Consider the following 13650-nt stretch of genomic DNA (forward strand, 5'->3'; position numbering starts at 1 on the left):
ACGGAAGCCGTCGAGGCTCAAAAAGGCTTTTACTTGCTGGCGAATGCAGTGTGTAACCAGTGCAGTGTGTTATCACCAGTGTGATTTAAATCAAGTAAAATAAAGATTTCTATTTGTCTTCATTATGACAGTTAAAATGTTTTATTCAACTCCTACCCGCCAGTCACAGAGTTAAAACAGTTGCTAGTCAAAGGCAGTTGAATCCTTTTAGTGCTGAGAGAAATCCGTTTATTACCAACAGGCAACAGTATACATTAAAATACTGTGTACACGTTTTCATACACATTTGGACTTTTTTTAAACAACTGAAGCATTTGTGTGTTGCACATGGAAGGATCTGCCAATCGGGAACACGAAAAACAAAAAAAAGTGTCGGTGATTTCCTCTCATCACGACAACACAACACACTTTGAACACGTTCTTGCGGTTCCTGGAGTCTTCTTGAAATTGATGGTGGCATTCTCAAAAGTTGTGCTGTGCATCTTGTCTCAGAGGATTTACTTGAAGAAGCACAGTAGCATACTTTATGGATGTGTTTGAACATGCCATTTTCCTTGTCTCTTGAGTTTACATGCCATCATGTGAGCTTGCTGACAATGGCTTGGTTGAGAGAGTTCAGCTGATTTGTCCATTTGTCTAAAGCTGTGTAGCGAGCCCCTCCTCTCTTCTGGTAGTCCAGTTCTAGTAGCTGATTGACTTGGTCAATTCGGCCGTGGATTGTGCTGAGAAAAAGAAAGAAAGAAAGTAAGCAGAGAAGCCACACATGTTGCATTATCAAAATATTCTCCACACAGTTTAGTAAAGCTCTTACAATTAAGCTTTTCATTTCATTTATATATTTATACATGAAAGGGATTAAAAGTAACATTGTGTTTAACAGTTAAAACTGGCCTGACTCAGCTAAAAACTGGTTTTGAGCAGGTTCCTGTTATGCAACAAAACACATTACAATGCAAAATAAAAACTAAAAATCAGCAGAGGCAAAACATCTAACCGTAGGCAGCTACATAGACATTGCAGTAGCGGACTGAAGTGGAGTTAGTAAAATGGGACATGGGATTTAAATCAGTGGCTGCACATCTGTCCTTCCATCAGAGTGTTTATATGTGTGTTTGAAATGTGTAATAGAGGTTATTGCTTTCATGTAGTATGGGATCTCGTTCCAGATCTCAGCATAAGTGTGACAAAATGATCTCTGACCCTAATCATTTTTATATGGCAGTACAGGAGTAAGTGCATGCGAAACTTATCTAGTGACGTGTTGCTGTCTTGTGTTGTGACACGGGAGAAGAGCAGTAAGTGTAGGATTGGAGTTATTTAAGGATGTAAAAATAGAATTTAATGGCTATATTATTTGTGTAGTTTTGAAAAGTTTGGGCTTTAAAATGCCAATTCAACAGTTCTCAATCTTCTTGTAGATACAATAGAATATTTGATCTGGCTGTTAACTGTGGGATAATGTAGTTAAGACAATGAATGACAATGAATGAGATAGCCTAGATTTAAAATCCCCCAAATAATCCTAAAGAGTCCACTATAAAAAATATTTTTTGTCTTTCCAGTTGCTTATGCTTCCAAAATGAGTGCCATTAATTAAAAAACACTTGCATAACACACTAACAAGCAACATATCAGAGCACAGTGGCAACTATGAAAAAAAAAAATCAACATTACTGGTTTAAACATTTTTACTGAACAGCTTTGAGGAGATTATTTGGTGTTTTCACCTCCTAGTGAAAGTCATTTACATCAGAGAACCAGAACAGCTGGGACGTGAAGCTGTAAATAGCAGATTAATTTAGTACAAGAAGATAGTGAAACTGTCGATTCATAACACCTGACTTGCTTAACGTCAAAGGATGCAAACTATGAGGAACAACAACCGTTTACAGGAAGGGAGCTTTTTTTTCTTTGACTTCTCGGCAGGCACATGAGGGAGAAACTTACTTATCCAAGATGCACTGCACCAGCAAACTCTCCACATCACACACATCAATGTTGAGCTCCTGAAACACAAAGAGAACAGACAAGATTCAACCTTATCTGTAAAGAAGTGTGTCGACAAGGAAGTGCAGAACACACTACATACACAGACTACATATTGCGTTGCAAAAGACCTGTGCATACAGTCTATAATGCAAGTATATAAACTAATAAGTAAATAAATGAACAAATACAGAGAATGTGTTGAAAAAGTATTAACAGAATACCATTCATGACAGTCATGTGTACAGGGAGATTAACCCAAGAAATACAATCATTACTTCCTTAATTCAATACTTAAACTCCTCTTGTTGTTATTTTCATCTAAGATACACCCTCAACTTTGCTTTGTAAATCCGCACAGCCAGGGTCCAAAACTAACTTTTTCACCAGCCAGGCAGATATTTTACCAGCCAACCAAATAAAAATTGCTTTTAAGTGCTGTAATTTGCTATCAGTATTATTTAGCACGTCATTTGGGTCTTGTATGCGATTCTCAATCAATATTTTAATAGTGTGCACTAATATTAGTAATAATGTATGCTAAAATATGAATAACTGTTTCAATAGTTAAGTGTAATATTTGGGTTAATAAATTCTGTAGCATTCTTACTACAGTACAAAAAGAATCTTTTATTTTGGAATTTTACATGAATCACTGACTTCAGTCCCCTTTGGACAGTTGAGACATAAGATTTTAGATCGACCAGACTGCAACAGCAGGGCGTTGCAGTACAATATGCGTATAAATATACGTACAAACATGAATGTCTGATCAGTGATGGACAAAGTATTCAACGACATGACTTGAGTGAAAGTAAAGATACTCTTGGTCAAATATCACTCCAATACAAGTGAAAGTTGTTCAGTCATTTTTTTTTTTACTTAAGTGAAACTGCACCAACTGATTAACATACAAGGAAAGAACAGTCCCTTCATAAGTAAAGAACAGTCCCTAAAGTGCCGTGAGGTTTGTGGATGGTTACCTGCCACAAAGAGAGAAATGTGAACGGCTCGTTTCTCCTCTGACACAACACACAGGCCTACCTGTGTGCTGGGCTGTTCAGGTACGTTTGGGCAGCGATCGCAGCTCACCGAAATTCTCGCGCGAGCCCGTTCACATTACGGCCGGGTTCCACCGGCTGCAAAAGTAAGCGTCACGTCAGCGTAGCATCGCCGCGTATTCATTTGGGCTCCACTGACTGCGTGGAAGCGACACATAGAGAAGCCAGCGGGGTTGTTTACCGTTTGCTGAGCCATGAAATGTTAAAGCATTTTCCACCTAAGTTATTACATATATATCTAAGTTATCTACAAGTTTACTGTAGGCTACTGTTTGTCATCTACTCGCTTTCAAATGTCCGCCACAGACATTTACACAATGTCACGGATAAACATGGGTAAATGCCTGAAAAAAAAAAAAAACATCACATAGGCCTATCACCTTTGATAATGGTTTATTCATTTAAAAACACATGGTGCTTGTTTAGCACACTATTTCATGTAGTTTTTATCTGCTGGAGAGTCGCGTAGGGGAGCGTAGCGCGACAAAAATAGCAGAGCAGCCAAAAATAGAGAGGCCGTTTACACGTTGCCGGCTATTTTCATAAACGGACATTTCACCGTCTCCGTTTTCAAAAAGATCTTCGTTTACGCTTACCCGTGTATATGTACACAAGAGCACGCCAAACCTGTAGGTGGCAGTGTAACGAGAAGCTCAAGCCTTCCATGCATCCATTGTCACCATAGCAACATAGGTCGCACTTTTGACACAGGCGCAAGTTACGGCGCATACTGTGACGTCGGCTGCCTATAACTCCGTTTATCTCCGTTTATCTCAGTTTACATGCAAACGCGCAACCGGAGTTTTCCAAAATCTCCACTCTGGCCGGAGTTTTTAGAAAGACTCGTTTTCAGAGGAGAAATCTCCGTTTGCGTGTAAACGAAGGGCACAAACGAAGGAAGATGTCTCCGTTTATCAAAATCACCGTGTACGTGTAAACGGCCTCAGAGAGTTGCCGCACCGCTCCCGTTGCCGGTGAAGCAGCTGTAATTGATTAACAGGGGGGCGAGCTGCTACGGGACTCGCGCTGCAGAAGTGTCGCGCTGCTGACGTGCCCGGTGGATCTCGGCCGTCAGACGCGCATTTCTCCACGCCGGTCGACAAGCGGTTCTGCTCCCAGCTGTTGTCTCCGTCACATTTGGGACTGTTTTTCCATCATGGGTAACTTGCCCGACTTGACACATTCGCTCGCGGCTCGCGCAGAAAATAGACCAGACGCCGAAACGATCACTGCAGGGCTGCTCCGCGGCCGGTGTGGATGACACAATCGGTTAACATGGGCGCCGGAAGGAAACTGGCTTCGCTTCGAGGCTATTCACAGCGCTTCCGCGGGCGGTGTGGTCCTGACGTTACGTGACCAAAGATCGTCTCTGCCTGAAACACACATTACTCTGCCAGGAAACCAGCCGATACCAGCACCGTTCTACAGTAACAAAAAATGCATTTTTTGCTGGTAAAAAAAAAAATAACTCGCCAGAGTGGCGAGTGGTCTTAAAAATTTACCAGCCAGAGACAAAATCTACCCGTAATTGGCGAGTGTTAGTTTTGGACCCTGCGCACAGCTGAAAAATTATAGTGATAAAAAAAATTGCAATACTAGTGTGGAAAACTAATTTAGAAGAAAGCTACTGTAGAAAATAATTAACACGAAAAAACCTCGGTAAACTCTATTCAAAGCTATGAGTTGTCTGACATGGGTCTCAACATTGAGGTGGCTGACCCCGCAGCTGGCTGCTAACGGTGCTAAATTGATAAACTGTGGTTAACAACGGCAACAGAGCTGATGGAGTTAACAGTGTTAATCGAGGGGAGCTGGAGGGTGGGTTGCTATGCCATCCCGATATCAGCGTATCTGCCCTGTGAGTGCAGTGCAAAGCCAACGCAATAAGCTAGTCGGTAGGATACCCACATGCACTGATATGCAAATGTAGCCAAACTGGCTTACCACAACAAACCACAGAGAAACTTGCCAATACAAAGAGAGACTGCAGAGTAAATAGTGGTTTGCTGCTATATTAATGTTATGAATGTCACATACAGAACCTTTAAGGTATGTCACTAAAACTCTGCCTCTGCTACCAACTGCTAACACTGCAAAGAGACCAAATCACCAGTTTTTTCTTTGACACTTGCACCTGGAAGATCGCTTTGTGCTTTCTTCCAATTATATCTTTATCTATCTTTTTTTCTCAATTGATATGACTGATACGGACCCATTAAAAAAATAATCCATTTACAAAGATCCAGACAAAGTAACAAGCCCATCAGTGCAAAATGAATGCCTAATAATACTCCAACAGAACGTGATCACAGAGGAAAGATAACAGCTGAAGTCACTGTGCAGAATATGTTTCGATCACATGGACTTACCTTAGAAATGAAAGGGATGTGTATTCTCGTGTATGGTTTGATGAGTTTGATAAGTACTTGAGTTCTAATGTTCCGCAGGAGCTCTGCAACACAACATTAACGATTAACTACACTTCAGAAAAATGTTATTCCAACACATTTATCACACACATGGACTGAAGTCACGTGAAGTCACATTCACCACTCACCCTCTATGTGCTCTCTAATGAAGGGGTCGTCCATTATGTTACTGTGATTTGTCTTCAAGATTTTCTCAAATTCAGTGATGTCATTGTTCTGGTAGGCGCTGTAAGGAAAAACAGTCAGTGTTGTTATAATATATATATTGTGTCAATGTGACCCTCACTGAGACTCTCATCCTGATAGCTGTCAAACACATTTCAAAATATCAGAGTTTATGTAAACACTATTCTTATTACAGTTTCGGGTGTGCGTCCTTAGTTTCTTGTTTATGCAATAAAAGTGTCACATTTATACATGGAACCTGAGGAATCTGACAAACGCCAGTTGTTTATGTAACAATGAGGACAAAAGAAAGCAAACAAGGAAGCAAACGCAGGCTTGGGGAAGACAATAGTCATGGTCCATACTATATACAAATACTGTGAAATGTACACTAATGTTGACACGTCATTGTTTTGGCAAATGGTATAAATGATATCTAGAACTTCATTGTTGGTAATGTATAATTTTGCACTAAGAGGAAATACGAGGCATCCATTGAAAACACCAAACTGTTAGAACTAATATGCAACTGGAACACATGGAATGACAACCACAGCTGAAACAGTAAAGCATCTAGTTTCAAGAGATGACAATACATTCAAAATATTATGGAAACATGTTTCATTTCCAGCACTCCTCATCTATTTTTATAGTTTCAGCCACCAACAATTTCACAACAATGTTGTTGTGATACAAAGATGCAGGGACACAAAGCACAGCCAAGTGCACCACGTACTGTATGCTGAGGGCATGCCGGCACCAGAGGTTGCGTCAGCCGAATATATAGTCACTGACTGAATTTTTAAACAATGATGGAAAAATCTGAAAGCAATTTGTCATTTTGACAGATAAGAACACTGATGGTGATCTACTTTCAATTTAAGTAATTCACACCCCTGTCCAATTGGTGGCATGTGCCAGTAATGAGCTACCGCCTAGTTCAGTCTTTGATCTTACATGACCTCTTTGTCTAACTGGCTTTAGCCACTCTTATTAGTAGGCTACATCATGATTGCAAAATGTCACAGTAGCTAAGTGTCCAAAATTTCTTTGCATGGTCATTGTCTCTGCTTATCTTTTCTCCCCATGCCTTATAAACGGGAGTAGTGCTGTAGAGAACACCGGATAACAACATACTGCCTCTTTTTTTCTCAAAGTGAGGAAACAGAATGTTTGCAATCCGCATAACGTGGTTGAAATTCATATAGATCTTTTAAAGGCTGTAATATCCAATCATTTCTAAAGCATATGTCGTGAAAGAGGGACAATAAAAACAAAGGGATGTGTCAAAGTTGTTGTATTGTTTAAGTTAACTGGTTTACAATGCATTGAGTAACAGGCAAGACAACATTCCATCTTATAAGCTGCTGGCAGCTGCTGGTAGCCTTTGAGTGGCACAGTGATTTCAATTAATTTTCTCTGTCTATAGCTCACTGTTAACTAGTTAAGATGAAGGCAGTAAACATCCTTTCATTTTAGCTATATTTAGCTAATGTATGCAAACTTTCTACCATAGCAACAGTGTTTACATAACCTTTGAAATGAGCCACATCATGCATGCACGCGTGTCATAACTGCAATGTAGTACTTGAACAAATAGCACTACACTCCTGCTTAGAAAAGCTTGTTGTGTAAATTAAAAGAATGAAAATTAAATGCTATTTAATATATAATATTATCAAGAAATAAAAATGACAGGTAATAATAGATTATGATGGAACTTTTATGATTATATCCATCAAGATGACAGACAAAGAAAAAAATCTAACACAACCTCTGTCAAGCACACACACACGGTGCACTTAAATAAAAAGTGGGATTCTGGAGAAGTCATTATCGCGCATAAAATAACAGGTGATATAAGAAGACGTTTGAGATAAACAAAGAACTAAAAAAAAACATCACTGTATGCTTACCTTACTAAGTTTGTCATTGCTAAGATCTCCGGGTCATTTTTGTAGGGTTTGGCCTTTGGAAAAAAAATATGAAAAGTTATGTCAGATACTGTAGCTTGAGTAAATGTCAACTGATAGAGGACCAAAACTCCATATTCATTGAGCAAATTATTGTGATTATTGCAAAGACATTCTGGCTGTGCTTTATCAAAAATTAAACTTCACAAATTATGTGGCAACCACTAGTCTGCATCTCTCATGGTTTATATTCTTACACACAGTACATGTTTTGTTATTAAAAGCAAAAATTTCAAAGGGTAATGATTACTTTCATACCTCTTGAGAGTCAAAAGGGTTTATTCCTGACTTCATCAGCATGTTGGCTAGGACCAGGTACTTCAGGCATGTCGTCCTTCTTGGGCTTCCGGACTCGTCATAGTTTTTAAAGGCCTCAAAGAAGTCTGTGTGAGCTTTCTCAAACTCACCTTCTCTCAAATGCATCTTCCCTCCACACTCTGGTCAGGAGCAAACAAGCACAGGTCATTCAGCAAACAGCTATGACAGTACATAGAGTGACAGTCTAACTTGTCAAAAAGCTTATCTATGAATGGGGGAGAGATGTACGCCACCGTACCTCGGATAACTCCCATTATGAGCGGATGAGGAATGGCAGATTTAATGTGAAGTGACTGCTCATACAGGGCTTTCAGTTTCTTGTTGTTTTTCTGTGCTGTGTACATCTGGATCTCGAGAGCATAGATCTCCAACAGCTGCGTGCCTTTCTTCAGGTCATCCTCTCCATCATCTGTCTGTAGATGGAAAAAAAATAGAGCAACCAATTTCTATATGTGTATATTGTATATACATGAGGAAAAAAACACATGATTTCTATTTCATTAAAGATACACTTATTTCATTAAAGATACACTGCAGGATTTTCCTACAAAACAACCTATAGACTCATACAGAAGTAATCCTTCTAAATCATGAGCTACAGCCCACTAATGGCAATTTGGCATGTTTATGGGTGTGTACCACCACAGCACTGCGGTCAGGCTTTATAAAAAGGAAGCGACAAGGTACCTATACTTTCACTTTCACTGGCGAGCATGTTTATAAAACTGATAATTCTGCAAAGCACACTTTTAAATCACTGGTTACATGTTTGAGAAAGAACTGTTTCAACACAAGAATGATTTGGTCATATAAACTGAGATACTGACACTCTTTACAGATCATCTTAACAAACTGAGTGGCCATTGTATATCTAATGAGATACGCAACATAAAACCTCTGATATTTATCAAACCAAAAAAAAAACATATTATTCCATATACAGTTAAAAAAAAAAAAAAGATCTAGTTACCTGACATGACTGGTGAAGTTGCCTAAGGATCTTTTGCAGTTTTCCATACTCTTCTCTCTCTAAATACAGCTTCCCCAACTGTAGAGAGGGACAAAAAGAGCATGTTCGAGCATTTGTTTCACTGGGAAATGACGTATAAAAACTATCTGGAATCAGTGAAGAAAATCTGTGTACCTTCGTGTTAGTTTTAAACCACAGTCTGTCATTTTTTGCATCTTTCAAAGCCTCCAACGTGGTTTCGTAGAACTCTTGTAGCAAGTCCATCTAGTGACACAGGAAACACATTTCAGACAAATTTATAACACTTTGCAGTGCAAGATCCAAGGTCACACTATTTGTAACTACCAGCTGGATTTTCCTCTGTTTCATATTGTCTACCCATACCTGTTTGGAGGTAGAGATGTAATCCAGAATTGAGTTGATGGACTTTTCTGAGTAGTTCCTGGTGACAGCACTTCTGATGTATGTAAGGAGCTGTTTGTACCTGTTCATCATCTCTGGAAAGTTGGTCTGTGGGGTTTGAACACACAGAAAACCACTCAAACACAATTCATGTGTGGTGTAAACAAATGATGTAACATGTTGCAGAGCCTACCAGCTTGAAGTTGATTTTGATCATCTGTTTCAGTGCTTTGAATCCCCATTCTCCTTTCTCTCCTTCAAGTTCCAACACCTGGATACATGATAAAACCAAAATATGCCAGTAAATATTGTGCTTTTTGATAGCTAAGACAAGCAGAAAGCTATAGAGGATGGTTTGTTTTTATGGAGTATCACTCCACCTTCTGGAAACTGCTGAGTGCTGCTTTGGGATCATCCTCCTTCAAGGCTTTGGAGTTGTAGTACTGGTTCTCCAGGTCCACATTTGGCTCTGAGTTACTGTCCTCTGAGTATTCCTGAGTTTAAACATACATCAAAGTTCATATAACAACATTCAGTTACAACATACAAGTTACACGTTTGCTAACAAAGCATATCAGAAACCCTAGGCTAGCTAACACAAAGGTAGGGGTAGCAGGTTGCCCCTGAATATTATTCTGCAAGTATGAGCCTTGAGCTAACGTTAAGTTAGCTAACGACATAGCTCGCTAACTAGCCGGTCGGTTTGCTTTGCATGCCTGTAATGTGAATCTAACGACAGCGCAACGCATGAAGCATTGGTTAGCTGTTCAGCATGGTTAATGTTTATTGATAGAAGCAAACTGCATGGTAGCTGAAGCCAACTGTCGTTAGCCAGCTAGGAAGCTAACGCTAGTCACCCGCTGTCAGTATTAGCCACCATGCTAACTAAACAGCTAACGTTAACGTTAGCTAGCCCGTACTGTGGGCCCTTAACTGTCAGCGCTCAGCGGACAAACGGCCAAACTAGAAGCGCAAGGTAAATAATTTCAGCAACAAATACCAGGTCGTAATCTTCTTCATCATCGCACATGAAATCGTCCTCCATGTCAGACATCTTGAGGGTCTTCCTTGCTCTTATTCAGGGACAGTCAGTAGCCCGGCCTGTGCTGTGTTTTGCAGTGGTGGGGAGGTGGTGTGTCAGGGTGGCAAGAAGCAACGGCCTGGTCTCCGTCCAAAGATGGCGCTGTTGGATCACCTCAGATACATGAATAACGTTCCCACTGTGAATGTTTCACCAGCTGCAGCTCTTTTCATGTTGCAGCATGACATGGCTGTATCAGATGGACTTTAACACAGTGTGCTATAATATTTTTTTTAAAAAGTGGTATAAAGTAACACACAAGCATGTGATGTGTAATATGTTTATAAAATGTGATGCATTATTACAGATCAACCTGCATTATGCACATACCTCTGCAAGAAAAATCAAATAATATATAATGACATAACACTGACAAGTGACATTGTGCTTCATAACAACAGAAAAATAACATAAGAATATCTTTTTACCAGCTAACTGTAGGACTTTTCTTGCAGTGGAGTATTTTACATTGTGGTATGGCTACTCCAACAATACATACCACTTCTCACAGTACAGCTCTGCTACGGAAACAGAGTTATTTGTGTAAGTAGTATGATGGGTCAAACCATAGACATGTAATTGTTGAGATATAATATAGCTGCTTTACATAATGTGCATATTTGTATGTATGTAGAGCTGTTAAAATACACACATATGTGACGTGACTACCAATGTACCCATCGCTGACTTCAGTGTCTTAAGCCACAAAAACTGTGGGGGATATCACAAGCAGTGGCCAGGCTGAAGTAACCACACAAACACAAACACACACAACAGCCACCACCACCACCACGTTACGTATCCAAGTGCACCAGGTTCATCTGAACCATTGGTGGTATGAAAGGTTTTCAGACAAGGCTACATGACCGAAGCAAAAAAGAGAAGATTTTCTTCTGCCCAGGTGGAGTATATATAAATACACCAAATATCCAGCAAGATAAAGCTGATTGAGTCAGAGATGATTTTAATGACTTTGTATACTGTTGAGCATGTTAATCTACAACTACGCATATTTTATAACGTTTTGCATGAAGAAATTTTATCTGTAAAGTAAATATACTTGTCAAATAAATACAGAGAAGTGGAGAATCCTCCTCTGAATTGTAGAGTATAAGTATTAAGTAGCAAAACTTGTAAAGGCAAGCACTTCAAAACTGCACTTATATACAATACTTGAGTGACTGCAGTGGTGGAATGCAAATAAGTATATTTACTGTGGGCCACTGTACTTAAGTACAAATTTGAGGTACTGGTGTTTCACTTGAGTTTTATCTTCCCAGGCCACTTTCTACTTCTACTCTACAACAATTTGAAGAGCAATATTGTACTTTTTACTCAGCTAAATCTATGTGATAGCTTTAGTTAGTAGTTACATAACAAATTAAGATTTTTGCAGTAAAACATGAATGATAGAACAATAAGCAGATTAATTCAAAACAAAAAAAGCTTAACATGAGCTCCACCTCATCCAACTACAACAGTTAAATCCTGTTTGTAAATAAATGCATGAGAAATATTAATCTAATAATATAATTAATGTAAGCATAACAATCATAGAGGACATTTCTCTGCATCGGGTACTTTCTCCTTAATACTTTAAGATCATTTTCCTGGTTACACTTACATACTTTTACTCAAGTAACATTTTCATTGCATAACATTTACTTGTAACAGAGTATTTTTACAGTGAGGTAATTGTACTTTTACTTTAGTATGGATCCGAAAACATCCTCCACCACTGAGTAAATGTATTCTGTTAATTTCCACTGCTGAAAATACCCCATGAACTCCAGTTGTGCGTGTCAGATTTCAGTCAGCCCCGTGAATCAGGTTCATGTCAAAAGGATTTCGTGACTGTTCTCTCAACAGTCTTGGCTGCCACACAGAAAGACCATTGGCAGCATCACATCCCTCTCCAGCCTCTCTGCCTCACTTGGGGAGTCATTCCACGCTGAACCCTGTGAAAGATTTTTTATTACGTTCCTGTTCCGAAAATTTACGCAATCAGCTTGTGTGTCATCAAGTTATGTGTCATAAGTTTATTTTTTAAAAAAAAACTGATGAGTGTGGTTGAAAAACTGAAGTCCATCATCCTACGCAGTCAGTTTTGCCATAATATTTATAATATCCAGACATGAATCACCAACACCAGTACTAGAGGGAGAATGTATTCACAGACTGAGCTATAATAACTTTAAAAGCATTAAGAATGTTCAGAGTAATATTACTTGTGGGAGTGTGTGTGTACAAATGTGTCACAGACAGCATACTTTCTTCAACCATGTGATCTATCATGGGTGCACTGACAGAGTTATTGCATCTCTTACCTAAAGCCATACTGTGGCTGTCTACTGGTTTTTACAAAGAAACCAAAATATTCTAATTGCTCTGCATCAGCACTGGGATGGTGACCTCTGTGTGCGTGTGTGTATGTGTGCACACTGTAGTGACATAATACATTATGTACACACCCATTTGTTGCATGCGTGAGATACAGCAGCGGTGCGTGTGCAGTGTCTGTCAGCATGTCATTAATTGCACTGGGTTTGCATCAACACAAAGACTTAACGAATGAGTAGCGCTTCTCTGCTGGAATCAACAACGCCAGAAAAGCTGTGGCTCTGAGACAAAAGACACATGGGTGTTAATACATCCCGATTTGTCATCACAACACCCACACAACCCTCTTCAAATTATATGGCAGCAGGCTTCTTCACATACCTGAAATACACCGTTATTGCCACAGACTGACTGATCTGTCAACACACTGACAATCTCTAAAAGAAGAAGGCATTCCTCAGCTGTGGTGGGACGATACTGCTGTACTTGAAGGGCAAAGGAGGACCCTCCCTGCCCAGAAGTGGCGCCCCAAGGGAGGGGCGGGGGGGGGCAATAGTCGCCCAGTGCAATTGCTGTTCTCCCTCAACCATGTCAGCATAGCGTGTTGGGAAAGGGACTAAGTAATGCTCCATGGTTAGGTACAAAATTTTTGCAAAGGAACTGGCATGGCCGTTTTCAGAGGGGTCCCTTGAATCGCCCCCTCAAAATATCTGAATGAAAATGGGTTCTGTGGGTACCCACAAGTCTCAGCAGGCTTATTTGAAGAACACGAAGAACACTAAATGACCTAACATGTATAGATACATAAAACATTAAAACAAGATAGTTGTGGAACTCAAAATGTTAACTATCAGTATCAGTCTAGGCAAATTAAATAATTAGTCATTTATTCATTCATTCATTCATTCATTCATTTTCCGTAACC

At 39.6% G+C, this 13650-nt stretch overlaps 1 protein-coding gene across 1 annotated transcript; it reads right to left on the reverse strand.

Annotated features, from left to right (window-relative positions):
• Positions 1 to 133: 133 nt before the first annotated feature.
• On the reverse strand, positions 134 to 10463 carry cops2 (COP9 signalosome subunit 2). The gene is made up of 13 exons (XM_049562731.1): positions 10305 to 10463; positions 9685 to 9798; positions 9498 to 9575; positions 9287 to 9412; positions 9077 to 9166; positions 8903 to 8980; positions 8171 to 8345; positions 7873 to 8051; positions 7558 to 7610; positions 5605 to 5702; positions 5417 to 5499; positions 1948 to 2006; positions 134 to 722 (listed from the first exon to the last, which is right to left on the reverse strand). Exons 1-13 carry the CDS (start codon positions 10356 to 10358, stop codon positions 578 to 580), a joined length of 1332 nt encoding a protein of 443 aa, XP_049418688.1. The 5' UTR covers positions 10359 to 10463; the 3' UTR covers positions 134 to 577.
• Positions 10464 to 13650: the final 3187 nt, after the last annotated feature.

Source organism: Epinephelus fuscoguttatus, linkage group LG2 (assembly GCF_011397635.1).
Source record: "Epinephelus fuscoguttatus linkage group LG2, E.fuscoguttatus.final_Chr_v1".
Taxonomy (NCBI): domain Eukaryota; kingdom Metazoa; phylum Chordata; class Actinopteri; order Perciformes; family Serranidae; genus Epinephelus; species Epinephelus fuscoguttatus.